The following is a 27,919-nucleotide window of genomic DNA, read 5'->3' as shown; positions in this document are numbered from 1 at the left end:
GTTGTATCCTGGGATGCGTGTGTTTTCTGTAAGCGGTCGGTCCTTGCCTCTCTGCGGTCTTTGTGGAGGTTAAGGTCCATGCCTCTTCGTATTGGTGCCACCCTGAGCGTGCTGCGGTACTCATGGGGGGTCGTTTCGGTTCTCAATATTTCCCGAATTTGCTCGGTATAGCCCAGTTTCTTTAAGAGAACTCTTCCTGTGGGGGTATGCTGTAATCTGCGCATTTGGGCGACATGCTGGGCTTCCCATAGTTCTTCGAACGTGTTGTGCAGTCTCAAAGCTAACAGCTTTTCAGTTGAGGTGCTATGGGTTGTCGAAGCGCGGTTTTATACGCTTTGCGTAAAATCGCATCCGCCTTTTGTATTTCACTCTTGATATGATTGTAGTACGGGATACTGTACGTCGCCTGGCTGACCACCAGGCTCCTGACCAGCTTGAGTGTCTTCTGCTCGAATGCCATGACGTCGATGTGAGAGACACGTGATCATGTGGGCCACTTAGAGTGCAGATGCCTTTAATAGCGCAAGGGTATGAGTACAGCGTTGATTTGACTGCATCCACATCCCTAGGGCTCGTATGAGTGTCTTCTCTGGTACTGGTTCACCTTCGAGGTAGACTTTTGTGTCGAAGCTCTTTACTGGTATGGACTTTTCAGCTCTGTTTTCCTCTCCACACCCACAGGAGCTCAGATTTTTTGGCCGAGCACGCTAGCTCTCTTGCATTGACGTAGTTTTCCACGCAGGTGGCCGCTTCTTGACTGGGCGGTGTGTCAATGACCGGGCGGGGGAACATTTGCGGGCATTGAGGGGTGGAGGGACACATTTGGCAGACCATTGTGCGAACTGCAGAGCGTGCGAGCCGCGGCTGAAGGAGATAAAGATACTTGGCAGAGGTGGTGATAAGACAGCACGTAAATTATTAGAAGCCTTTCACATCAGGAAGAGGGGGCATGACTGTGTGAGTGACGCGTCAGTTAATCTTTTGAAGGCAGAATACAGATACCCTGAGCACGCATTGTGATATGACGATCTGTTTCTTTACTGCGCATGTCTCGTTTTATGTATATATTTTCGCTCTCTTACCTGCGAATAAATCAGATGAAGTTAGCGCCTGTCCTGTGTGTTCCTCCTCATGTGTGCGTGTTCCTGTGCGCTTGAATTCATTTCAATATAAGCTTCTTGTAGCCTATCCTCTTTCTCGCCGAGTGAGCCAATATTAGTCGATATGGTGATGTCGTCGGCATGAATTGCATGGTGCGTGTCGTTGATTTCTTTTAGTTGCTTCGCCAGTCCGATCATGGCCACGTTGAATAGCATAGGTGAGATGACCGACATTTGACGTGTTCCCTTGTTAGGCATTCGAAACTTCCCTGACCGAAGTTCTCCTATACCAATGGTTGCAGTTCTGTTTGATAGGAAGGCTTTGACGTAGCTGTGAATCCTTCGCCCACAGTTCAGGTCGTCCAGGCCAGTAAGGATTGCTTCGCGGCTCCCATTGCCAAACGCCCCTTTGATGTCTAGGGCTATTATTACGTTTTCCCCGTCCCTAGGAAAGTTCCGAAGTAATTCATATAATTGAAAGAGTACGTCTTGATAATTTTGCTCTAAAGCCGAACATGCTGTGAGGGATTATTCCGGAGCCCTGCACCAAGGCGCTTCTTTCTTCTTTTCTTCTCTCCCTCGCTCCTTTATTTACGACGCTTTTCAGGTGTCCACCGAGATGTGAGACTGATAGTGCACAATTTCCTTTCATTAAAAACGATTTTTTTTTTTACTTTTTTCCTCCGGGATTAGCATCGACGACTTCATCACCTTGTTTGAACACTAGCTGAATGAAAGAGCAATATTCTTGGAAGGAAAATTTTAAGTGCAGAAACATGGCATCTGCACAGGTTCCGCAGCTGCACCTGCGCTTTGTAACATATACCTTTCTGCCATGGGCAATGGTATCAAGGAATACACGGCAGTTCTGAATATTCTGAGATATGTGGGCGACTACCTAGTCAACTACGCGCTCCGTCAGAATACAATATTGAAGACTTCGTGCCCGAGATTGTAAAGTTGTTCACAACTGAAGGACCTGAAAATTACCTGGCAATCCCCTCAGCGCAACTGCATTTGGTTCTCGGCTCTAGAGCATCTTTTGTCCATCTGATTGCAATCTGTACTATAAGCTGAATCCAAGCGGAAAAAAGTCTTCTTCCGGATGAAAGCGCCACTCTAAACTGATAAAACGTGGAATCATAGCAGCACTTCTTCGAGCAGCGCTCAACCAAAGCTTCCCGCACCTCATGAAAAACAGCTTCAGAAACCAGATTTCCCGTCTCGAAAACGCAGGTTACCCCAACGATTGTCACCAGCAGTGTCACCGTGAGTCCTCTACAGAAGACATAAGAAGGTAACAAGAAGGCTTCAAGCCTCTCAGTCCCTAGACAGCACATTAAGGTCATTGCGTATATCCATAAAATTTAGCACAACTTGAAGAATATAGGCCACAGATATGGCATGAAGGTTCTTTTCTGCACCCCGCGTAAGCTGTCAAGTATCTCCACTGTCATGTCCAGGAAGCGAGAGGCATGTGAAAAGAAGCAGGAAAAACAGTACGTCGAATGTGCCGCCAACGTTGTGCATAGCATTCTATAGTAGGCTTCCGAGAACTCTTTAGTCCCCTGATGAGGATGCCGAAACAAAATAGTGTATTCAAAAAAGGCTCAGCCCTCTGACATTCACCAGTGTTTTGCTAGATTGTACCTAGCAGACTTTTCCTGCAACGCCCCCACTGTTCAATGTGAATGAGACAAGCACCAGCAGGAGCAGGAAAGAAGCCTCAGTCTAGGCCTGCAGCCGCAACTTTCTACAGCAATGCGCGTATAATTTGTGTACCGTTTTCTTGCAGTACGTGCACGCGAATTCCGGTTCGAGCAAGAGTGGATCAATGGGAAACTGAACTAAAAGGTGACTGTAGGGGCAAAGAGTGGGGGCGGGTGGGGGGGCTGCAGTTGAGTGCGCTGAATGCGATTTTTGAACTTTATTCGCTGAAAAAAAAAAGTGGTTTCAGCGTGGCGATTCGACGAAAAATTTTCTGTTCAGGGGGGAGTTCATGCAATAGAGCTCTAACGTAATGACGTCCTTAAAATCTTCTTTCCTTCCAGAAGCGCTCCTAGATTCGTCGCGTTCGCGTTCCGCAAGGCGACTGCGAACGACAGAAAAGTTTTGAAAGAGTTGCACAATAGTGGTTGCCAAAAGCGCAATCCTCTTCGCTTGTCGGCCTGGAACAATATAAAAGACAACTATGATCACCTCTAATGCCATTGGCTCGTGTCTGGTGGCTAATGTACAGGGAACAATTCGACAGTGTAGCCCAATGAATGTGCCAGCGGAGATTGAGAGGACGCTGGACAATTTGCACGTCCTCTTAAGACGGCATGATCAATCGCCTGAGCATAAGATCTGTCTGGTAGTCGGTGGACTTTCACAAATCACGATGAAGCTGAAGGTTTAGGACTAGTTCCCGCGTCAAAGAAGCCTGTACAGAGATTGCTGTATTAAGGTTCGAGGTGACGTCATCGAGGCGTGCGCTGAAAATTTTACTTACTTTGCGTGCGCCGTCCAGAAACTCGCAGTGGGCAAGTGGGTTACTTTGTACTGTATCCATCGGTACCTCCTCTGCGTCGCCCGAGAAGAAGCTGCACACGTTGTTGAAGAGGGCGAAACAGCATATATGCCAAAGCAGTGTTCCGTACTGCCTCCAGAAGACAGCAAAGAGGCACCGATAGAACAGCACATGGTCACAAAAGCAACGTAACGTAAGACTTTATAGTAGCCAATGAAATATATTCACTGATCTTCCGGCGGAGTCTCAGGCCACTTGAATAAGACATGTTAAGCAGTATAGCTTCTGTTTCATGGTTGGAAAGTGTTGTAAAAAAATAATACAAAAGCGCTTTCATTGACAATTCGACATCGAAAGAATATTCGTCGCTAAAAAACCAAACCTTCAGTTCAACCATTAATCTTTTCGAATCTCAGCAAAAATTAACGGAACTAGACTGAAACCTAATTATTCTTTCATTTCGATCGGTTAGGATGCAGTCATGATCAGTTGAAATTAGACCAGCGTCTGCCTGGCGTTCAGGGGCAGGGAGGCTTAAAACTACTTGAAAACGAGCTAGTAACGAAGTTCAGAACAATCTACTTGTCGAATCAAAAGACGAAACCCGACAAATAACCCTAGTTTCTATCACATGTTTAAAGAAGTTCGTGTATAAAAGTTTAAGCATCGAAGCTCTAATTTCTCTTCCTAAAAGGTGCCTTAATTTCTCTCCTCTTAAATCCCAGCTTTGGCCAGCTCTCAAATGCTACCGATAGACTGGACCGCTGTATCTGAGCCGAGTTTGTGGGATACCCGCGTACCCCATTTCCTCCACCAGCCAGCGGCGAGCATTCGAACGCCACATGGCGAACCGCGCGAGGCCATCCGTCCTCTCCTCCCGTGCATGGATGCCACCGCGACGCGGCGGGGGCGCGCTGGCCGCTCACGTAAGGGGAAAGGAGGAAAACAGTGCTCAGAGGACAGCGAGCGTTTGCCACCCCGAGCAGAAATCGGGAGGGATTAAAGTGGCGAAAATTGCGCGGGAAGGAACTCACGCCACGAACCGCCGAGGAAACCGCTTCGCATGCATGTCCCCCCCCCCCCCCCCCCCCCCCCCCCCTCTGGTGCCGAACACTACACGTGACATCTTGGTGGAGCAGCGCAAAGGACGGGACAGAAGAAACAAGGAAGGACGTACAGATTCCTTGTTTCTTGTGTCCCGTCCTTTGCGCTGCTCCACCAAGCTGCAACAGTACCAACTAGCCCAGCAACTTGCTCTTCTGAACTACACTACCCGTGAGTTGTGCGACTACCGACGGCCACGGTAAGCCTCCTCCTGTCTCTGCTTTGTTCCCGGACTGAACATTCTTCCGGCGCGCAGTGCGTTTTATTTTTGCTGACACTAATAAATAAGTTCTAACGAGCTCTGCCTCCGCCCATTTCGCCCGAACCCTCCGTGGCTGCAACTGGTTGCTCCACGGGTTAGGGTACGCGGGTTGCGTACAAGTAACGCTTGTGTGTGACTGGCGCGGAGACGTGCCTTCCCCGCCGCCTGCGCAGTGTGAACCCCAAAAGTTATGTGGACTTATGCGACTCATAGCACTTTCGAATGCAGCCCGAAAATAAGAACTCCTTTCTTTCGTCTACTTTGTCGCGCATACCGACTTAGTAGTTAGCGATCAGCGTGCGAAGTACTCTTTATACCACCACTGCTGCTGAAGTCCCTGGTACTGCATATTTTTACAGAGTTCAACGAGCAAAATATATTTTCTCGCTCTCATTGCGACAGACTTCTCTTCATTGCGCACAAGACGACTTTTATTACAGCTACTCAGGCGCACCTTGTTGGCGAACTAGCTGACACAGAACGACAGATCCGTGTAAAATATAGGACAAAGATTTTGTCGTTTTGTCGCAAGGAGAGATTTTTCTTTTGTCTTTTTGTCTGGCAGTACTCTTCTGCAATACTGTTCCTTTTTCTGCAATACTTTTTTTTGGTAATGACACAAAATTATGTTGGTACTACAGAAATTTCTCTTGTTACTACAAATACATGGGCAAAACCATCAAAAATTTGTTTTCACGACATAAAATTTTCTGCTGTGTTTTTAGACTGGGAAGGGCCTATCGTTGTGGTGATCCTCGCGCGGGCCTTCATCGTGTGTACACGATAAGCACTGTCGTGGCAACCTTGTCTCGGCGTAGTTATCTTGGCGTTCTCAATCTGAAATCAAGTGCTCTTGTATGGCCACAATACCGAACCGCAGGTGCAGCAGTCTCTGCCCTCAGTTTTCGCCTTGACTGGCGGAATAACGGACCAAGGATGGCGCTCTTTCTGGGCTTGCCGGACTGGCTTATCCTCACTGTGACCGCCCTGGGCCTTCTTTATTTGTGAGTACTAGTCCGTTTTTGTAATGGCGCATGTAAAACAAAAAATAATTGCCTACATGCTCGCGGTACGCTAGGTGCTACTGTTGGAGAACTGCGTCGCGACCGATTTCACATAGAAACCCTTGCATTCTATCGAGTCCATCTTCTTATTCCTCATCAGCGACTTCTGCTTCTCCGTTCGACCTCTTTTTCAAAGAAAACTTGGACAACATGGATAACCTGCCCACTTACCTGCGCCTAAACGTATCAGGCGCACACTGCGGTGGCAATTCATGCCATGGACTGCTATGCCGGGTGAACTATAGTGCAGGCTCAGAAGCGATATGTGAAAAGTTGGCCTTCAAGCGCTGAGATGCATTTGTACACTGAAAACATTATCTTTCAGGAAAAAACGTGCGATCTTAATCGATAAGGACTAAACTCAGAGCCCGTGTTTGACAACCCTTCTCGTTGCCTAAGAATGTAGATCTTTTGGTGCCATGGTCTTAGAAGAAAAAAAAATACAGGAAAGGAATGAAAATAAACTGTAATCGTGTAACGCAACTGTGTAATTATTTCTTTCTTTTCGTGACTGCCTGCTCTATAAAGGCTTCAGAGACAAGAGTGGCGCTATTATCATTTAGTAGCAAACAAAACACGAATCAATCCTGAAAACCTGACCTTGTGGCGTTTAATTCCGATTAACGCAGATGTTGAAGGAGGCTATATTGATGGGTGTTAAAAATCTCAGTTCAGTGGCGTTAATAACCCATCCAAAGTTGGTCTTTCCGTATTGAGTATCGATGAGCTTGAGTTTCGTAATAAAATAAGGTAGAGTTGCGAAATTTGTCACTTGGCGCACATTTTTAAAGAGTAGTGGCTCGTTTGGCACTCGTTGTTGGAGCAGAGGCTTTTCAAGTACAATGCCTTCGCGCACCACAATTTCGCTTTCGCAGCTGGACGAACCAGACCCATTCACGTCTGGTCATTCGTGCAGGTAATCAAGCTTTGCTAACCCAATTTCTCGGAATACGAAAAGAGTCCTCGACTTGAAGCCTAACAGGTTCATCATCAACATCAGTCTAATTACCTCCACTGCAGGACTAAGACCTCTCCAATATCCCTCCAACTAACCCTGTCGTACGCCATGCACGTGTCAAGATATTTTGGGGGGACTAGTTGGCTGACTGGCGCAGCCAGTGTAACTAATCGGGCCAACCTGCCTTCCGCTGCACTCTTTGTAGGTTTGGAGAGGCCGGAGCGACAAAGTTTTCCACCCGCAGTGTAAAAGTAGAGAGATTCGGGCTGCTGACCGGCGATAGGTCTACGCCTGATTGACAGCAGACCGGAAATATGAGGTATACACGGCATATTGGCAAAAACAAAAAAGCCCACTTTGCTCTGAATCCAGCCGCAAAAAAAAAAAAATTGCTGAGGCTCAGCTTGGCTAAGCCTGGGGAATGCGAAGCATATTAGTGGCTAGGCTTGGTAATACATGGCTTTCCTTGGTTGAATACTTGGTCATTTTAATACAACCACTAGAAGCCTTCGTCGTGGGGGAAGACAACGGCATGGCTACAGCGGAACGCCGACTAACCCCGAGACGCGCGTTGGGTGAGCGCCTGGATTGCCACGGAAGCCGCGTCTGCCTGCCCGGTGGAGCGAGCGTTTCACCTACACCGAGTGTGAACGCGCGTTCGAAATGCGCGGGAATGCGCGGGTGTGACGGCTAGGGGTCCCACTGCGACGGCGCGAGGTGGAGGCCGGCTCTCTCATTCCGAAAACACACACGTTGGTAACCGTAACGCAATGGAATTGCAGAGGCTTCAAGGCTCGCCAGAAACGCGCGAACCTGCGCCTCTACCTAGAAACTTTCGAGGCTTTACCCGCCGTGGTCGCCCTCCAGGAGCCAGGAGCGGCGGCGAAATTGACTAACTACGTGACGTTCCAGCGAGACCCCTCGTCGTGTCTCCTCGTACACAAGTCGTACACAGCCACCGAAATCGACCTCGATCTCAACATACCGTACTCGTACGCCATGGTAAGGATCCTTCCCCTTCGCCGATCGGATCCTCCCCTGCACGTACTTAATGTATACTGCTCCCCGAAACTGAAGTGAGTGACCTTCGCGGACTTCTTTAGCCGTGCACTTAAAGAGGCGGGTCGCGACCCCCTGCTGATTGTGGGCGACTTCAACGCCCCTAGCCAGCTATGGGGCTATCGTAAGGAGGAAGTGCGCCGACGCATGCTGGCGGAGTTGGCGTCCACATGCCTCACCCTCCACACCGACCCGGCATTTCCTACTCGCGTAGGCAACTCGGTGACCCGAGACACATGCCCGGACCTCACCTTCACTCGCAACATAAGACACGCAGACTGGATCAACACCGAGGATACCCTCGGCAGCGACCACTGCATCATCAACACCACTGTTTATACACGCCCCCTAAAGCGCCCTACCACACTAGCACGCATCCCCAATTGGACCACCTTTCGCCAAAATTTCCCGTCCGACACCAACACGAACATCACAGAGCAGGGATACGCAAACTGGTCCCGGTCAGTCATATCGCACCTTCGCTCCCACGAGAAGCAGATACAGCTCACCGAGGTGGTCACGGACGTGGACAACCACCTCCTCCACCTCTGGGAAGCGCGCCGCGGCCTCACGCGCCGCTGGAAGCGCCAGAAACACAAGAAGCTCAAAGCGCGCATTGCGGACCTCACCCGGCAGGCAGCAGAGTACGCGGCCCAACTCGCTGACTCAAACTGGGTAGACCGCTGCAACACGGCGGCGAGGCAGATGTCGAGCCGCAACACGTGGCGGCTCTTCCGAGCCCTCATCAACCCAACACATACGCGTACAGAAACGCAGAAGCAACTACACAAAGCCATGCACTCATTCCAAGGAAATACAACGCAGTTGGCACAGGCGCTCCGGGATCGCTACCTGTGCACAACTCAGGACGCCCGCAGATCGGCCTACTCCTACGCTGGCAGAGAAAACTCGGAGTTGGATAAGCCTTTCCAGCTTCACGATCTGCGGGCGGGTCTGGCCAAAATGAAGAGGGGCACAACACCGGGCCGGGACAAGGTCACCGTCAAACTTTTGGCGAACCTTCCTGATTCAGCATACCAGTGCCTTCTAGAATACATCAATGCGATATGGACGGGGGAAACCCCGCTCCCCATTGACTGGAAAACGGCCCTTGTCACCTTCATCCCGAAGGCCGGAAAACCGATCGACACGGACAACCTCCACCCTATCTCTCTCACCTCGTGTGTGGGCAAATTGATGGAGACGATGGTGCGGGATCGGCTGTCCGAGTACCTCGAACAACACAACACCTTCGCGGACACAATGTTCGGATTTCGCCCACATAGATCCGCACAGGATGTCCTGCTCCAACTCGACCGCGAAATCTTGAACCCCATTACACAACCCCAAAACGACAAAATAGTCCTTGCGCTCGACCTGAAAGGAGCGTTCGATAACGTAACTCACGAGATCATACTCACACATTTGAGTCAAACTCACTGCGGCACCAATACCTTCAATTATGTTAAACAATTTCTCACGGACAGACTATCCTACATCAGAATACAGGACGAAGAGCACGGACCTTTCCTGCTCGGCACGAGGGGGACTCCACAAGGCGCGGTGCTGTCCCCTCTGCTATTCAACATTGCCATGATGCGCCTACCCGCCCTACTGGGTGCGGTCGAAGGGGTCCAGCACGCGCTGTACGCCGACGACATCACCATCTGGGCTACGCAAGGGCGCCTGGGGGATATGGAGACCAGCCTGCAAACGGCCGCCAGCATAGCGGACCGCTATGCTCGAGACTGTGGTCTGCAATGCTCCCCGCAGAAATCGGAATTCGTGCATTTGCGTCCCTCGCGCACATGCTCGACCCAAATCAATCTCTCGTTGCAAAGCGGTCCCATTCGCGAATCCAAGGAAATCAGAGTCCTCGGACTTTTCATACACAACCAGCGGCGCTGCGACACAACACTCGCCAAGCTCCGGCAGGTGGGGGACCAGGTGGGCCGCATGGTCCGCCGGGTTTCCAACAAGCGCGGTGGGTTACGATGCAAAGACGCCTTGCGGCTGGCGAACGCATTCGTGACCAGTCGAATCTTGCATTCGACTCCCTATCTCCACCTGCGGAAACAGGAGGAGGATGCCCTCGAGGTCATCCTCCGCAAAATCATGAAACGAGCGCTGGACCTCCCGGTCTCTACCTCTACCAGCCGCCTTTTGGCACTGGGGATGGTTAACACTTTTAGGGAGCTTCAGGAGGCCCACCTCAACAACCAATACACTCGTCTCACAAAGACAGGGTCGGGTCGCCGCCTTTTAGCCCGACTTCCCATCCAGCACGCTCAATTCACAGAGGAGAGATGCCGCCTTCCAGTACACTGGAGACGCGCCCTCCACGTGCGGCCTCTCCCCACCAATATGTCCAAAGAGGATCATAATGGCAGGCGCCTGGCGCGGGCGGAAGCCTTGGACCGCCATTTTCGGAGCAAACCAGGAGTCTTCTACGTGGACGCGTCCGGCCCGGACCCCAGGGGATGGTACACGGCCGCGGTTTTCCACGAGGGTAAAACAGTAGACGCCCTTACTTTCAAGGCCCAGTCAGCAATTCACGCAGAAGAGGTTGCCATCGCTTTGGCAGCCTCTCACACCTCCTCCAAATACATAATCACCGACTCGCGAGGGGCTTGCCGTAACGTCACGCAAGGGTGGGTTACTCCCCTAGCTTATCGCATTTACCAAAATTATAGCCGAGACTCGGATCCCGCGCACCGATCTCTCGTTTGGGCTCCAGGTCACCAAGGCGTCCACGGAAATGAGGCAGCCGACGCCGCCGCCCGCGCGCTCTCTCTCCGGGCATTTCCCACGGGACCCGACGCCGACCAGGACACTGATTTCAATTCGATTTATACTTTTAAAGAAATATGCGAGTATTACAAATCCACGCACCAAACTCTTCCCACCCCGTGCAAAGGGCTGGGGAAGGTCAACGAGCGGGTACTCCTGCGCCTGCTCACCAACACGATGTTGTGCCCGGCAACTCTGCAACATTTCGATCCTCAATTTGACGGGCGGTGCTCACACTGTGGGGAGGTGTCTGACACTTACCACATGGTGTGGGCCTGCCAGCAGAACCCATCCCTACCCCCTATCCCAAACCCCACCCGAGAGGACTGGGAGGCGACCCTGTCCGGTTGCTGCGCCCTCGAGGCCCAAAGAGCCTTAACGCAGCGCGCCCGGGCTGCGGCAAACGCCAATGGGGTACCTGTCTAGGTTTCCCACCTAGTGGTTGTAAGGGCGTGACCCTACAGGTCACGACCCCCAACACCTCTCCCTATGATTTAATAAATGTTTTCACCACCACCACCCCTCTCTCATCCGATGTCACGTGGTGTGACGTCACGGTGTCACGTGGCGTGACGGCTAGGGGTCCCACGGCGACGGCGCGAGGTGGAGGCCGGCTCTCTCATCCGATGCCACGTGGTGTGACGTCACGGTGTCACGTGGTGTGACGTCACGGTGTCAGGTGGGGGTCCCACGGCGACGGCGTGAGTGGTAGCTCTAGCAATATGCTTCGCATAAAAGTCCTATGGACAGTGCGTAAAACTAAAAACACCATTATAAAAGGCAAATAATCCAAATGTTTTAACGATACAACGAACACGTTAACCACAATAATGAATATACAATATTGCTAAGCGATTAAAGGAAGGCAAATAACCCAAGGGTATTAATGACACAGCATTTACGTTAAACACTGGAAAGAATATACAATAAGGCTGAGTGAATGAAGGAAGGCAAATAAAACAAGGGTAGTAGCGAGCCAGAAAATACTTTACCACAAGGAAGAATACACGATATTATTAAGCAGGAATATTTTGCAACAGCACAAGACGAGAAACAGAGTGCGGTAGCAATACAAGGAAATAGAGGGACACGGGGGGAAGCAGTGGCTTAACTACGTAGTGGCAAAATCCGGTCGCAGGGAGCGCCAGGCCGCTGATGCTCGCACCGGGGCCGATTAGTGTGGCTGATGTGGGCGAGTTGGGGCTGTGGCGTCTTCGAAGCCGCTGGTACAGCGCTCGCTATAAGAGCTTCGGCCGGAAGCTTGCTTGCCGGCCACATCCCAGGCTGACCTCAGACACCTGAAAGCACCGACTTCCATCAAGCAAACTTCACCGCTCTCGCTTTACCCGCCGCCGCGTCCCCGTGGCAGACAAAAAAGCACTTAAGGAATGGCGCGCGAACGAACAAAGGTGTCGAAAGGAAAAAAGACGAAAAACGAAGCGGTGAAGGAAAACGAGAAAAAACCCTGAATCACCTAATGAGCGATTCCCATGCTAATGTAAATTTTATTTATTTATTTTTCTATTTGTTTTCATTTTTCTGATTATCAAACAGTTCATTTATTATTATTATTATTATTATTATTATTATTATTATTATATATTTTTTTATTTATATTTTTTTTAATTTTTTTTCTGTCTCTTTCAGTCAATACAAAATTGAACCATTCCATATGATGCATTCAAATTTGCACACAAAGCCGTCGTCCCATCTTCGATCTCCCATCTAACAGGACCCCTTTCGTTGCGTCGTCCAATCTGTCAGCCTATACCCTATTAATTCTCCTTTTCCTCTAAAGCTCCTAATCATTCCAACAGTTCACCGCCTGTGTCTTGGCCACTCCCCCGTAGTGGGTATGTGCCATTCTACTTGAGGCCAACCAACCAACCTAATGAGAAACGTATGCAATGGCGTGCCCGCTTCTCTGTCAGCTGCGTGCGTGGCCACTTCCGACCGCGTGGCGCTGTCAATCAAAAGTAGTAGTGTACGCAGTCAGGCGATTGGCGGGGGGGGGGGGGGGGGGGGGGGGAGACGGAGTGACCCCGGTTGATCGACCAGCGTAGTGAGGGGGACTGTCCACGCGGTATCTCGAAACATTCGTCACCCTGCCACGGCGTGTTCCTCGGCTGCGAAAGTGATAGGAAGGTCAGGGCAGGCACGAACTTTGTGATACTTTGGACACTCTATCCCCGGACAGTTCCAAATCTCTGTCCACCCACCTGACTTTCTGCCGCCCTCTGCGACACTTGCCTTTTCTTGGAATCCGGTCCGCTACCCCTAGGGACCGTTGTTTATCTTTCCTTCGCATTACATGCCCTTGCAAAAGCAGATTTCTTTTTGATTTCATCTAGGATATTGCTGAACCACGTTTGTTTCCTGACCTACACTGCTTTCTTCCTGCCTGTCAATCTTACGCCTATCATTTTCCTTTCCATAGTTCGGTACACTCTCCAATTTAAGTGCAACCCTTTTCCTTAGCCTCCGCGTCTCTGCGCTATATGTTAGTACTGGTAACACAAACATGTTATGTACTTTCTTCTTGAGGGGTAGTAGTAGACTGGTATTTCTGACCTGAGAGTACTTGCCAAATGCGCTTCTCCCCGTTTTGGTTCTTCTAGTTATTTCACTCTCATGCAACGGACCTGCGGTCCCTGCCTGCCCTATTTAGATGTATTCGCTTACCACTTCCAATGCTTCGCTTCCTATCGTAAACCGTTGCCCCATTCCGAGGCTGCTGAACAGCACATTTCGTTGCGTCTTCTTAAATTTTAGGCGCAGCGTTATGCTTTGCCTGTGTAGGTCCTCGATCATGCTTTGTAATTCGCTCTTGGAGTTACTTAGCAAGGCAATGTCATCAGTGAGTCGGAGATTGCTAAGGCATTTTCCAATTATCCCCAACTCTTCCCAGTCCAGCTCTCTGAATATTTCCTGGTTACACTGTGAAAGAACACAGCGCAAGTAAGCGGTACAGAGGAAGAACAGACACACACGAGAGCTGACCGACAACTGAATGCACTTACTGCGCGATCGCATAAATACATGTGAAGAAGGCTGGCGCAGAAAGTGAAATAAAAGAGGGCCACAAGTTAGTAGAACCTAGGAGTAATCGAAATATCGCCGTGGTCAACCTACGTTCACCTGGTATCTGAAAAGCTGAAAGGTGTGCTCGCAGGGTTGGAGCACATGTTTTGTTTTCTGCGCCATAGAAGCTAGGGCGTTTGTGCAGAAAAGTGAACTTTTCGGGGCTCGTACATTGGTGCGCCGTAAGAGGAACAAAACACGTTTTGTTGCCTGCTGTATGCCTGTTGTTTACGAAAGGATGCTTTTGTGCGGGGCCGCTATGTTAGTCAAACGGGGCGATGCATGAATGGTCCCCTAAGGCAAATGCCTTCTCCCTGGTTGTCGCTGCCCCAGCAGCAACCTTGTGCTCTTATAAAAGCTGCAAGGGGCGTTTTTCTCATTTTGAACGGTGGGCCATCATTACGCATTACTCAGATTCACGGACGAGAAATCTTTGAAGCCTGTGCTATCGTTACCAGGGGGAACTTGCATCCTCAAACATTGTTTCCCTGGCCCGCCACAAAGTGGAGTATCTTAATTCTTGAATGACGAGCCTTTGTGCTATTCTTCTGGTTATGTTGCCGCCTTTTTTCCTGCTTCTGAGCATGCCTTTTTGAGATGTAATTATGGGTTTGCGCAATAAATACATTCAGTTCGCAGTCAGCGCTCGGGTGTGTGTGTTATTCCTCCATCCGGTTTACTTGCTCTGTTAAGTCACCTATTCGCCCAGCATCGCATTTAATACCCCCTCTTAATAGGCTGTGAATAGTACTGCGCACATCGTGTCCCATTGCGGGACACTCTTCCTGATTGGGGTTTTATTACTTTACCTAGGGAGGACTATCGCGCTGCTCTTGTGCTTTTTCTTTTTGTGATGTTGCCGTCGTTTTTTCTGCTTCTGATCATGCCTTCTTGACATGTAATTATGCGCTCGCGCAATAAATACATTCATTTCCCAGTCAGCGCTGGGGTGCGTCTGTTATTCCTCTGTCCGGTTAATTTGCTCTGTTAAGTCACCAACTCACCCAGCAGCGCAATTAACACCTCCTCTTAATAGGCTGTGAACAGTACTGCAGACATCGTGTCGCCCTGCCTGACACTTTTCCTGATTGGGGTTTTATCATTTTACTTAGGGAGGACCACCGTGGATGTACAGCCCCGACAGATATTTTACAGCGCTTTTACAAATGGCTCTTCTACACCCTGGCAGCGCAATGCTTACATGAGCAATTGTATGACATTGTAATTGCAATTGTAAGAAAAAACAAACAAACACACGGAGTAAGGTAGAAGAGACAGGACGAACGGCGGTATGGTCTAATCTACCTTAGTCCGTGTTGTTTTTTCGCAGTTGGAATGTCTCACAATTGTACTAGCAACCAACTAGCCCAGCTTTCTAAGCTTAATGCTTACATGATGTCGCGAATCGGGTGGACGCGTCCCCGACTGCTGAAGGGGAACGCTTTCGCGTGCAGGTTCGAAGAAAGGAACAAAGAAATCAAACAAAGCAAAACGAAGCCGTGTTTATATTAAGCATGAAATGCTTTTAGCCCCCGTTGTCGGCAGTGTGGTGACGTCACGCCGAGACCGAGAGCCATCATCCGGGCACTGAAATCCACTCATCCGGGCACTGAATTCCAGTCATCCGGGCTCTGAAACGAGAACATCCGGGCACCGTACGAGACTTAACGAGATTTAACGAGACTCTCTAAGCCCTCCTACGCGACCGGCATGCAAGCGCCGGTTGGTCTCCAAAGGAGTCACAAAAAATAACTGCTGCCAGTGCCTTCTCAATGTTCATCAAGATATCAGTCGCTGTGCGTTTGATAATGCACGGAATTATAATTTCCGATTTTTCGTGCAAAAAGCACATAAATGCCACGATACACTTCGTTGTCATACGTGATCTCTTAGGGGCTTCGCGCATCAAAGCAAAGCCGCGCAGGCACACAGGGGCCCGGGGGAGAAGCACTGCGTTCAAAGGGCAAGGCATCGCGCCGAACGGGTGGTGGCGTTCCTCCCTTCCATTACGGTGTGGTTCGGGTGTCCACCGAGATGGCAGAGATTTACTGCGCCATTTCCTTTCCTCAAAAAACCTTGCGTTCAAATGGCAAGGCATCGCGCTGAACGGGTGGTGGCGTTCCTCACTTGAGTGCAGTGGGGTCGTGCGGGGACCCTGGGGCGTGCCCCGAATTCCTGTTCAATTAAAGTTTTTCTCTCTCTCTTTCTCTCTCCTCCCTTCCTGTACGGTGCGGTTCGGGTGTCCACCGAGATGACATTAGGCCCGTAAACATTTCATGCTTACTCTACTCTGGGTTACGGGAGAGGCAGAGATTTTTTTTAAAAGAAAGGAGCCAATGAAAGGAACGAATACACCAAGGAAAATACACACTAGAAACGCGTCCAACACTAGGGATAAAAAGGAGAGTGTTCACCGGCTACAAAGTGTCCCAGGTGGTGCGGGAATGCCTTGCAGGTAGCACAGACGCTGGTTGGCGAGTTGCGATGCGTCGCTGGCGTTGCGTTCAGGAAGGCGATTGTAGAGAGCCAGGAGATGAGGAACGGAGATGGATACGGGAGACGCGGACGAACTCGTGTTAGCCGCCCCCAAGAACTGAGCAGCTGCAGCAGGAAAACAGTAGCCAAGTTCTGTCGACGGCGTTCCGCAAACACCGTAGGCTTGTGCAGCCTATCCCAGGAAGCCTTGGCTGGTGCCTCTTCCGACCTCAAAATGGATGCAGTAGGCCTGCGTCGTTGATTCAGGGAGGTCCACGGCAGCACAGACCCGAAGTCTGACGGCTGCCACCTCCACACTTGAATGAGGCTTAATGGTCTTGCGTCGGTGATCCAAGGGAAGCCACTGGCAGCTCGAACCCAACGTCCGACCGCTGCCAACCGGCCATCGAACTCAGTATTCGTGGAGTCCCCATTCCTCGAGTACCCAAAATTAAAATCTTGGGCCTAATTCTACAAGAACACGGCTTCAATGGTGACGTAATTCAGAAGCTTCAGGGAACCTCGCAGCAAATTATGCGACTCATTCGCCGCATTAGTAACCGCCACTCGGGCTTGAAGGAAAGCAATACTCTCCGTTTAGTACAAGCCTTTGTGATCAGCCGCATCGCTTACGTATGCCCTTACCTACATCTCAAGTCAGCTGAAAAAGAGAAAGTGGAAGCCATAATCAGAAAATACGTCAAACGGGCAGTTGGGCTACCCATGCACACAGCGACTGAGAAAGTCTTAGGTCTCGGTCTTCATAATACCTTAAGTGAGATTATTGAAGCGGTAACCGTCTCGCAGTACGAAAGACTAACGGCCACCCCAACTGGCAGACACATTCTGTCCACACTCGGCATAACATACGAACGACAAGGCGGACCAACAACTGACCTTCCCAAACATATACGCCAGCTTCTGGTCATTCCTCCACTACCTTGGAACATGCACCCCGATTTCCACGCTGAACGTCGTGCAGAGAGAGCCAAATCATTAGGCAAACGCTTCCTTAATGATACCTCTGTGGTATATGTTGATGCAGCAGATTCTTCGGTTGACAAGATGGTAGCTGTGGTCACCACGGAATGTTGGTTGGTTTGGTTGGTTTATGGGGTTTAACGTCCCAAAGCGACTAAGGCTATGAGAGACGCCGTAGTGGAGGGCTCCGGAAATTTCGACCACCTGGGGTTCTTTAACGTGCACTGACATCGCACAGTACACGGGCCTCTAGAATTTCTCCTCCAAAGAAATTCCAGCCGCCGCGGCCGGGATCGAACCCGCGTCTTTCGGGTCAGCAGCCGAGCACCATAACCGCTGAGCCACCGCGGCGGCATGGAATGTCGTACACTCATAACGGGGGGCACTATACGCACTCAGCACACACATGTTGGAGAAGAAACAGCCATTGCTCTAGCCATTGCGGGATCCTCGGCAGAAACCATTGTCAGCGACTCAAAATTGGCAATACGTAACTACACGTTTGGAAGAATCTCTCCAAAAGCAGCACGGATTCTGCTAAATTATCAGCCCACGCGGCGCATTCGCCTAATCTGGACGCCTGCTCATGCCTCCCTTGCTGGTAATGAGGCGGCTCATAACCTAGCTCGAGAACTATCCCGCCGAGCTGGGTCGTGCAGTCCACCCGCCCTATACTCCGGCAAGGACAGGTTGTTTTCTTACAGAGAAATCCTGCAGCACTACAGGCTTGCAAGACTCAGATTTCCCCCAGCAGATAAAACGCTTTCCAAGCAACAGGCGAAAGCCTGGCGTAAACTTCAAACGAAAACCTATCCAAATCCCCAATTGTGTAGCTTCTATTCGGATGGACTGTACTCAGACAAATGCAAAAATTGTGATGACAAAGCCGATCTAAACCATATGATCTGGAACTGACCGCAGTCCCTACCCGCGAGTCGCTTCATTACCGACTCTGATCATTGGGAGGCTCTATTGCTCAGCCCTGACCCGGGGACACAGATCAAGCTCCTCCAGCTGGCTGAAGACGCCGCCGCTGCCCAAGGGATAGCGGCCGCCGTTTAAGCGGGGGGCGACTTCGGGTCGCTCCTCTATATCCGCTGGAAATAAAGTTCCACCACCACCACCACCACCACCACCACCACCGCTGCCACTTCCACGCTTGAACGAACCGACTTTGTTGTTGTTGTGACTGAGAGAAGGATGAATAGGAAATTGCACGGGCCTGCTACTGGCTCGACAAGCCACCACCGCTGCCACGTGCAGATAGAGGAGAGGTAAGAGATCAGAGGAAAGAGAAAAAGGCAAGAAAAGACGCGCGTCGCAGCAACAACTGCGTCCGCCGGAGCGGACGCTGCTGAAAAATTCAGATAAGCGGCCGAAGCCGCGCTCGCCGAAGCGAGGACAGATGGTGTCTTCCTTTATACATCGGTTTCCTGACACGTAGCCCTACGCTCCTCGTGCCTGCCTCGCGCACACCATAAGCACGCGCACACGCGCAACGCGGGGTTGGCACGCACGGCGCTCCGCTGTCCGACGCACTACTGCCGACACGCCGCGTTCCAAAAATCCCTCACCAGTGTGGTGTGCACATCACACATGAGTGCTGATTTTTCGGCGAGTTAATGGTCCCAGGTAACGAGTGAAGGCTATATACAGGGTTTGGTTACATTGCGCCTGTCTATCACCTGTTTGATGGTGTGAACATCGTATATTACACAGGTTAGCCAACACTTATCTTGATCTCAAAAGCACGCAGAAATGAAACGCTGCGATGGGTGATGCCAAGCGGCAGTGGCAGCATTAAGTCGCCACGAGAAGTTTCTGACGTCGACTGACAGTGACAACAGCCATCGACTGCATTGTAGCGATGGATTAGCACCGCTACTTGGGTAGTGAAAGTGGAAGCTACCTATAATTCATGCTTCATAACTACTTGTTCATCTGTCGAATGAAGCTACCGCTCTTCGTGGCCGCAGCATATAATGAAGGGGAGAAGCAGTCTCTATAAGCGGTAACATTTTGGGGTGAAGTCCGGAGTGAAGCGGTGAAACGCTCGGCTCGGGAACGAAGAAAGAGAAAAAGCAGAAAATAAAAGCAAAAAAAGTGTAGGCGAAAACAGCCAGAGTACGAAGGCAGGTAGAAGAAAATAGGCTGGCTGCAAGGCTTAGCTAGGGTAGTGGCATCCAGCAGCTGAGCACGGGGTCACGAGATAAGAGCTATGGCTGAGTAGGCGTTCCGATGCAGTCGAAAAGCAAGAACGCCTGCGTACTGTGAGGAAATCTGGCGATCAAAACTAATCCCAGGCCCTCCACTTCTGTGTAGCTTTCTCTCTTCTTTTGATCCATGCTTCATGCTTTCTCTCACTGCGCAGTTAGTGACCGCCACAAGGGAGGCAGTTACTGCAGCATTTCTTTCCACATAAAAACTTCCATCTGAACTTACATAAAGCAACTGCGCATGCGCGGGTCCACCTCGTGGGAACGTGCCAGCGCTGAGCCTTTCAAGAGACAATAGGCTTTTGCATTGTTTACCTGGCCGCTGCTGCGCGATAACGCTGCCGCTTTCGACGCAAGATAGGAACAATCACTGACCGTTATAAGAAGCACCGACGTACTTTCAATGGACTCAGTAGGTGGTGATAATTGTGATGATGGTAACTGCTTACACCGAGAGTCTAAACTTTTTGGTCTGTTGCTAACAGATGCAATAGGCTCACGCTGCCAACAGTAGAACGAGCGATATGCCGACGCGCAGCTCAATTAGTGCAAAGAGGAGAGGGACACGATTGACAAACGCTAGAACCGGTGGAAAACGTGTCCTGTCAGCGACAGCAGTTGGATAAATTCGCCTCTGTGGCGCGGGTATTATAGTAGAAATCTTTATTACGCCTTCCCTCGATAGGAGAAACTTATTCGACGCTTCGCGAAAACTCCTAAGAGTTAGCACTTTTGAACCGTTGGCTAGATGCAAGGGACCCTGTGCGGTTAGCGCTTCATCCACCTTCATCGGCAACTGACTGGTGGTATAGAAGTGATTAACCTGTAAAACTGAAAATCGGCTGCAATTTTTAAGCCTGAAATGCGTCTATCACCCATTCCCGGAAATCTGAGATGAATGTCACCCTCAAATCATGGGGAACTTAAGACCCACACCTACGCCTGCGACTTAAGCTGGGATCAGAAGCAGCGCTGTAATTTCAGTCAGAAATGCACGCGTGCTGTTCGATATTTCATTTCGTGAATACGCAAGGAACAAAACCAGGAAGTTTATCACTAGGGGATCCTTTATTCCCTGGTTTCGTGTGTAAGCACCACCTATGGCATAGCGTGTACACGGCCACCTCGAATCATCTTGTTACTACCGTCTCAACGCAAACATTCGTTTTTTATTCCATTTAATTTTCCATGATGTCACGCATTCTAGGTCAGTTCGATCTGTCGGATTCAAGGAAGGAAGTCATTTGCGTTGGCACAAGCGTATTACACACATCTGATGCACGCGACGAGCCAATCAGACATAAAAATTAGAGGCCACTTGACTACTTACGTGCTGTGACTGCGAAAGCATTCATGTGTCATCGTGGGCTACTGGTTAACTGCGTTGCGTTGTGGTTGCTTTGTTTACTAGCTAGTATTAGCTTCAGTGGCGCAGTTGAAGATCGCCATTTCATCGTGTTGTGTACAGTCGGACACCAGAGGGAATTTGCGGACAAAGAGAGGTGAAAATGCAGCCCGAAAAATGCATTCCTGCTTTAAAAAAATTGGGCAGTCACTTATGGGGAAGCGAAAGCATGTTGTGTATGCAAGATGTAGAGTTTAGTTGCTCTTTGCGAACCGAGTTTATTTTAGGTGATTTTTTTTCCCCCCAAAGCATGACTACCCACACCCACAGACGCGCCTATAAGACCACCCGGAACGCTGTACGATGGACGGTTGCATGACAATTTTGAAACGAAAGTCTGTGAAGGCATACATTTGAAGGTGCACATGTCGTCGGTCGAATTTCTGCCGCAAGCTAGTGTTCAACTTGAGGAGCACATCTAATTTAATGCAACAAGAAATGTTATGACACCATTCGGAACGCTGCCCGACAAACGTCACAACTTTTGTACCATTGTCGGGAACACTGGCGCCACATTGAGGTCGGCCAGCGGCGAATATGTACAGGATTGTCTGAAATGGCGTTACTCCGCTATGTTGTGCTTCATACGGCCGCTTGACGGGGTCACCCGATTTTTCTTGCCATCGCTGGGATTTTCTGTACCATTCGCGCGCGCGCGCGCACGCACGCACGCACACACACACACACACACGCACGCACGCACACACACACACACACACGCACACGCACACGCACACGCACACGCACACACACACACACACACACACACACACACACACACGCACGCACACTGGAGCTACTAATGCTTGGGCAGTGAAAAAAATGCTGAGCCTTAACTTGGTTAAGCCTGGAGAATGCGAAGCATCATCATGTCGCGTAATTTGGAGGCGCACAACTACAGCGACGGCGCGAGGTGGGCCCCCGTTTCTCCACTGTCGTTACGTCATCGTGTCACGTGGTGTGACGTCATGTATCACGTGATTTGGAGGCGCACAACCACAGCGACGGCGCGAGGTGGGCCCCCGTTTCTCTACTGTCGTGACGTCATCGTGTCACGTGGAGTGACGTCATGTATCACGTGATTTGGAGGCGCATAACCACGGTGAAGGGCTGAAGTGGTAGCTAAAGTAGTATGCTTGCATAAAAGAAGTTTTCCGTGCGCTCCGAACCAGCGTCGGCATGAAGCGAACCGGTTATGACTCAACCGTTGCCACAACAGAACGCGCACTGTGTGACTGGTATTTGAAGCAATACCATGACAGATTGCGCTACTTTAAGGGCACTTGTATTTGCTCTGTGAGAGAGAAAGAGTTAGAGAGATATCAAGCTTTATTGCAGTAGACGAGCTTTTAAGGCGGAAGCCTTTAATGCCTCATCGTTGTAAGCAGGAGCTGTCGACAGAAATGTCACGCTTTTCAGTTGGTCGAAACGGTCGTGACGTCACAGTGCGCGAATTTCAAACGGGGCCAATTGTACTTTGGCTACTAACCATGCAACCAATTAAAGGGATCGTATAGTGATGCTCTAAGTAAGTTTGACTTAGCCTTTCTAGTCAGACCAGAGAAATAAATAAAACCGAGTAAGAAATTGGCTGAGCTTGGGAATCGAACCCCGGTCTCCGGAGTGCGAGTCGAGCACGCTACCACTCCGCCATGCCCGCTCGACGGTTTGGAATGAACAAAGGTGCGTCTAGTGAATACGGTGTCTTCGTTCACTCCCATCTTCCTCCCTTCCCGTTACGGCGAGGTTTAGGTGTCCACCGAGATATGAGAGACAGATGCATTTCCTTTCCTCAAAAACCAATTTACCGACGAGCAAGGCGTATTTGTCCGCGTTTCAGATTGGTCCAAATTGTCGTGACGTCACCACGCGCGAATTTTGACGGGTGTCCACCGAAAATGTGAGACAGTTACTGCGCAACTTCCTTTCCTCAAATACAATTTTCGACTAGTGTCTACTGAGATATGTGAGACAGTTAATGCGTAATTTCCTTTCCTCAAATACAATTTCCATTTTCTTCACTACGGCCCCTCTTTCTTCTTTCACTCACACTTCCTCCCTTCCTGTACCGTGGGGCTCAGGTGTCTACCGAGACGACAGAGAATTACAGCCCCATTTCCTTTCCTTAAAAAGCGTTGCGTTCAAAGGGCAACGCATTCCGCCGAACGGGTGGTGGCGTTCCGTCCACTACCTGGCAGCGCTACAACACGCTGTCGCGTTCCACTCCTAAAGGCGAAGCTTAAGCGTCATTCATTGACAGTCAATTAATGCACCAACAAAATGTGAAGTGAAGAATCGCGTAGCAGAATGCAACACTCAGGCTTTCGCCTTTCACCACTTTAGCCGCTAAAGTTCCTCGTAATTTTTTGCGGGTAGTGTAGTCCAACGTCTGTCCCTATCGCGGAGGCACAGACGGCGACGCCCACCTCCTGACAGAAAGCCTCCGAGGATCGGTCTGCGGTTGCCCTCTCACGTTCACTGTGTTTTGCCATTTGTCTTTTGCTTTTTCCGTGCAGTCCTTACTGCCGCTATTTATTTTTCGCCCCCTTGCCCTCGCCCTCAGCAGCGCAGCGCCGGTCTTTTCACGAAGGAGAGGCACGCGCTGCGCTCTCCCGATTATTTTCCACTCATAACCTCTGTTTATTGACACAAACGGGAACGACGTAAATCATTATCTCTATCGTCGCTATCAGTCACCCTTCGCGTCCGGTACGTTCGTTGGGCGCGTCCACACATGCTCGAAGGGGGCGGCGCTGCAGCCGGTTGATGAGGCGGGACGCTTCGAGAGTCAACACGTGTCGACAATATCTAGAATGCTTGGCGGGCGCCCTAGCAGAAGACCGCTCGACTTATCGGGCAGCAAGGCTTACGGAGCAGCACGCGATGGCGAGAAGGCAGTCATACATGGCATTTTGCTGTCCCTGGACGCCTTTGAGAATTTTAAATATTAAAACTAAGCAATGAAAGAAAGGACATATAGCCAACAGGATAACACGGGAAGAAAAAAAATGGTGGTGGCTTAGCTCAGCTCTGCCAGGATATACGTAGCGAGAGCTACAGTTCGGCCGCGGCGGCGGCAGAGCTCTGACTTCATACGCCGCGCACCTGCCGCGCATGCGCATTCACGCGCGGCGCCGGCGGCCGTAGTCGGGCCGGCGCGGCTCCTCGCGCGGCGGCGGCGGCGGCGAACTCTGGTTTCGCGCACGCGCACTATCGGCCTCCCAGGCTCACGACGAAATGCTTGACTGGGTAGCGTAGTGTCGCTCTCGCTACAAAACGCTAACCGCATGAGGCGGTAATTCGCGGCGCGATTATTTGAGGCCGCTGAACCGCTGTTGCTCATCGAATCGCTCGGGTACTGGGAATGCAGAAAATTATACCCACTCGCTGGAAGTGGCTCGTGGGATTAGTCAGTAAGTAGACGCGAAGGCACTGGAATTATGTGAATTGTGGTCTCTCTGCGGGCGAAGTTTGTTTTTCTAGTGCGGTTCAGGGGTGAAGCTTCTGAAGCAAAATTGCACATAACCATGCATCAGAACAGCTGAATGTAAACCTGTTAAAACCTGTGAAAAGAACTGGAGCTGCAGGGAGTGCTTCTCGCTCATTACAAGTGTCAGCGCCACAGAAAGGAAGTTAGGCGTCACTGCACAGCGCCCCTCGGGTCTATATATTTTGTTAAAACTGCACTGTAGTATTAAAAAAGAAGTATTTTCACAACTGTTGTTGTTGTTCTTCAGGCTGTTTAAAGTCGCAAAAACGGGTTTTTACACCGCATTTTAACACGAGAGCGGTAGTACTCCCATGCCAAAAAAAAAAAAAAAAAAGTTCGGAGTCGGTAGAGAAGGCGATCGTTGCAAGACTCGCAGCAGGAGCGGCCCGGGAAGCAGCTTATGTGAGCCACCTAGTTCACGTGACCTTGTCGCGTCATCACAACCCGCTCATCAGATTGCGAGCAAACTGACCACCATGGCAGGTGGCAAATAGATTAATGATTGGCTGTGAGAGGTTACTCGGGAAGAGCAACCTGGCTTGCATAAACCCAACGCTGCGCCAGAGGTGGTGTGAGGACTCCCAGGAAGCTATGAATGTAAAGTCGAGAATGACGAATACTGCATATATAAGCATTAACCTATTAACGCCACTACGTCATTCCCTTAAAGGGAAACTGAAGTGCCCCTCCAACTTTTTAGTGTAAAAGCACTGCTTCACGATGTCAAACCGGCCCACCGGTTTGTACGATGGTGACCTTGGGCAAACCACAAATAAATAAATAAATAAATAAATAAATAAATAAATAAATAAATAAATAAATAAATAAATAAATAAATATTGCCGCAGCTGGGATTCGAACCAGTAGCAGCGTGAACTGATCAGCTTCGCTGGCCACCGCACAAGAGCACTAGGAAATAAATGTTGTTTATCTCTCTTCCTCTTACACATGTAGGGCACGTGACGCTTTTTTCCGTGCTGCATAGGTCCCTCCGACATATTGCCTCCTCCGCTCCTTTTTGTCTTCGCTTTCACGGGGCGTATCCGATAGTCAAACCTTCTTCATGGCCCCACAGTGTCAACACAGGCTAAAACGCATCTTTTGAGGCCAGAAACTCGATATTTTCTATGGCGGGAAAGGCAATGACTTCCGCAGAGCTCTGGAGCAAAACAAAAAAATTGCCGACGATTACGTTATTTCCAAATGCGAAATTTGAGCGCAGCTCATCAGCTGTTCCAGCTTTTCGATAGATTGAGGCAAAGGATGCGAGCAAACATGTATGTACAATTACAAACAGCCTTTTATTTTTCAGACATATTCCTTCTTCAAAAAACTCTCCACTAACAGTAAAGTTACACTTGAGAGAGATTACAATACAAAAGAATTATTACACTTAATGTGCACTACCACAAGAGAGAGACGCAGACAAACAAAACACAATTTGTTCACTGAAGCTTAAACGGCGGCTCGGGCGGAAAACGCCCTTCTTCGTCTGTCTGTTCTTCGCGCCAAGGCAGGCGTGCAGATACACAGTGTCGGCTGTGCAGTCTCCTTCTCCTTCTCGCACTGGGCGCGTGTCCCCATTGGTCAAAGGCCGGGAGTGGCTTCGAGGAGTATCTGGAACTTTCTGTCGTGGCGCAGCCGCCATCGCGCTAGTGAAGAGGTGGAGGGCAACTCTTAGCGCACGCAAGGCTTCGCCCTCTCCGTCAACATCGCGTAGAAACGACTCGGACAGTCTAGAACAATCGGTGGCAATCCCCCGCGCGCCGCGTCGGCGAGCGGTGGGAGAGGGGGCAGCCACACACACAAGGCTAGTCGCTCTTCAAGGGTTCCTTCTCCCCCGTTTTACGACGCGCGGCGCTGTTTTTTTTTATTTCTTGCTAAGGAGGGGAGGAGGTTGCGCTTTTACACTCTCCTGGTTACAACGGACAACGACGACGGCGACGCCGCGAAACGCAGAAACGGGCGCCTAAGAGCTGCGCTCTAAAAGAGCTGGATGTTTCGGACATTGGCAGTTTAGGACACTGCAAGCTCGTGGTGAGTCATTGAGGGGCGCTGGAATAAGAAATGTAGAGAGTGAGAACGAATAAACTTTGTTGAGAAACTAGTCTTGAGAGTTGCTTCACAATCAGATGGGTGGGGTCCCCATTCCAGAACTCCAGTGGCTCGATCTGCTTCACGAGCCTGGTCGATGGGCTTTACGTGATCTTCCAAGGATACGCTGGTTATTTTAAAGCTCATAAAACACATGCGTCGTCTTCAAAGGATCAGGTTTGGCCGCGCACACCCACGAAACGTGGAAAAGTCTGGTACTTGCGTCACATGAGGGCGAGGTGTCAGGGTATTTAGTAGGTTACATTTTGCTCTATTTAGGTAGCTTTCGAAATGAGTTTGTATTTGGCGAGTATTAGTAGGGCGCCTTTCGCTTTATTTATGTAGGTATCGAAATGAGTTTGTATTTGGCGCCAGGCTACACCATCTGCCGTGTTTAGGTTTTTGTGCTATGGAGGGTACTTCCTACGGTTGAGATGTACTGTTCCTAGACGTTCGGCATATGTGGACAGAAGTGTGAGGTGATAATGACAAGGATCAGATTGCTTAATTAGCGCTCGAGCTAGGTTATGAGCCACCTCGTTGCCCTCAAACCCGGCATGACCATGTGTCCACGTAATTCGGTGATGTTACTGTAAAGAGGTAGCAGCAAGGAGTTCTGCTCTTTCGGGACGTCTGCCGGCCGTATAATCACGGCAGGCTTGCTGGGAGTTTAAGATAATGTGAGCCGTATACCGAGTCTTGGTGTTGAATAGCCAAGGCCACCACTACGGCCTCCGCTTTGGAGGGGCTTTCTGCCTTAATGGAGGCTGTTACTACTGGGTTGTATACGTTGTTTACCGCAGCCATCGCGAATACGCCCCAACCGTACATGTCGCTGCATTCACGTACGTGGCATAAAAATGTCATTCTGGGTTTTTTGTCGAGGATTATCCCCTCCAGCATTGCGCCTTCTCACTCGCAGATCATGTTGCATGTGCTTAGGTACCGGTGCAACCATTCAGTGTTCCCTAATGAGGTGCAGTAATACATGGCTCCCAAAACTTTCCAATCTCCCGGCGTGCTAGTCCTGTGAAGTATGACTCTGCCATCTGCCGTGGATAGGAGCTTTGTGTTCTGGAAGACGAGGATCCTATCTTTGAGCTCTTGATCGGTGTTGTGAACGCCGAGGACTTCTAACCGATTGTTTGACGTTTATAGGAAGGCCTTTAGCTGTTTTATAGTCAATCTGGGCTTTTTTGCTTCTGTTGAGGCCTTGGCGCGGGATACCATAGATAACCCTGCTAATAATTAAGGCATAGACAAGTACAAGGGTGTCCTTTTCCCTCATGCGTTGGTTGTGGTCAGGGATGTGCCTTATCATGCTAGCG

General features: G+C 50.1%; 3 protein-coding genes across 4 annotated transcripts in view; 1 reads left to right on the top strand and 2 right to left on the bottom strand.

Moving 5' to 3' along the window:
• Positions 1–27,919, bottom strand: part of LOC149339943 (acetylcholinesterase-like) — a 113,992-nt gene that overhangs the window by 56,172 nt on the left and 29,901 nt on the right. Inside the window, exon 1 of one of the 2 annotated variants that reach the window (XM_089548666.1) lies at positions 16,345–16,561. The exons of the other annotated variant lie outside the window; for it this stretch is intronic. The gene's annotated coding sequence lies outside the window, so the exon portion shown is untranslated. Of the gene's footprint in view, positions 1–16,344; positions 16,562–27,919 lie in introns of those variants that run through there. 2 annotated transcript variants of the gene reach the window in all.
• LOC149339944 (acetylcholinesterase-1-like) overlaps positions 1–27,919 on the bottom strand; it is a 245,475-nt gene that overhangs the window by 188,194 nt on the left and 29,362 nt on the right. The window lies entirely within an intron of this gene.
• LOC149339945 (cytochrome P450 3A21-like) overlaps positions 5,796–27,919 on the top strand; it is a 43,869-nt gene continuing 21,745 nt past the window's right edge. The window contains exon 1 of the mRNA XM_089548669.1: positions 5,796–5,982. Coding sequence (XP_089404795.1) covers positions 5,915–5,982 — 68 coding nt within the window. The 5' untranslated portion in view covers positions 5,796–5,914. The remainder of the gene's footprint in view (positions 5,983–27,919) is intronic.

The sequence above is a fragment of the Amblyomma mixtum genome, chromosome 6, assembly GCF_055824585.1.
Source record: "Amblyomma mixtum isolate Tamu chromosome 6, ASM5582458v1, whole genome shotgun sequence".
Taxonomy (NCBI): Eukaryota; Metazoa; Arthropoda; class Arachnida; order Ixodida; family Ixodidae; genus Amblyomma; species Amblyomma mixtum.
This window is presented reverse-complemented; position numbering and strand designations above follow the sequence as displayed.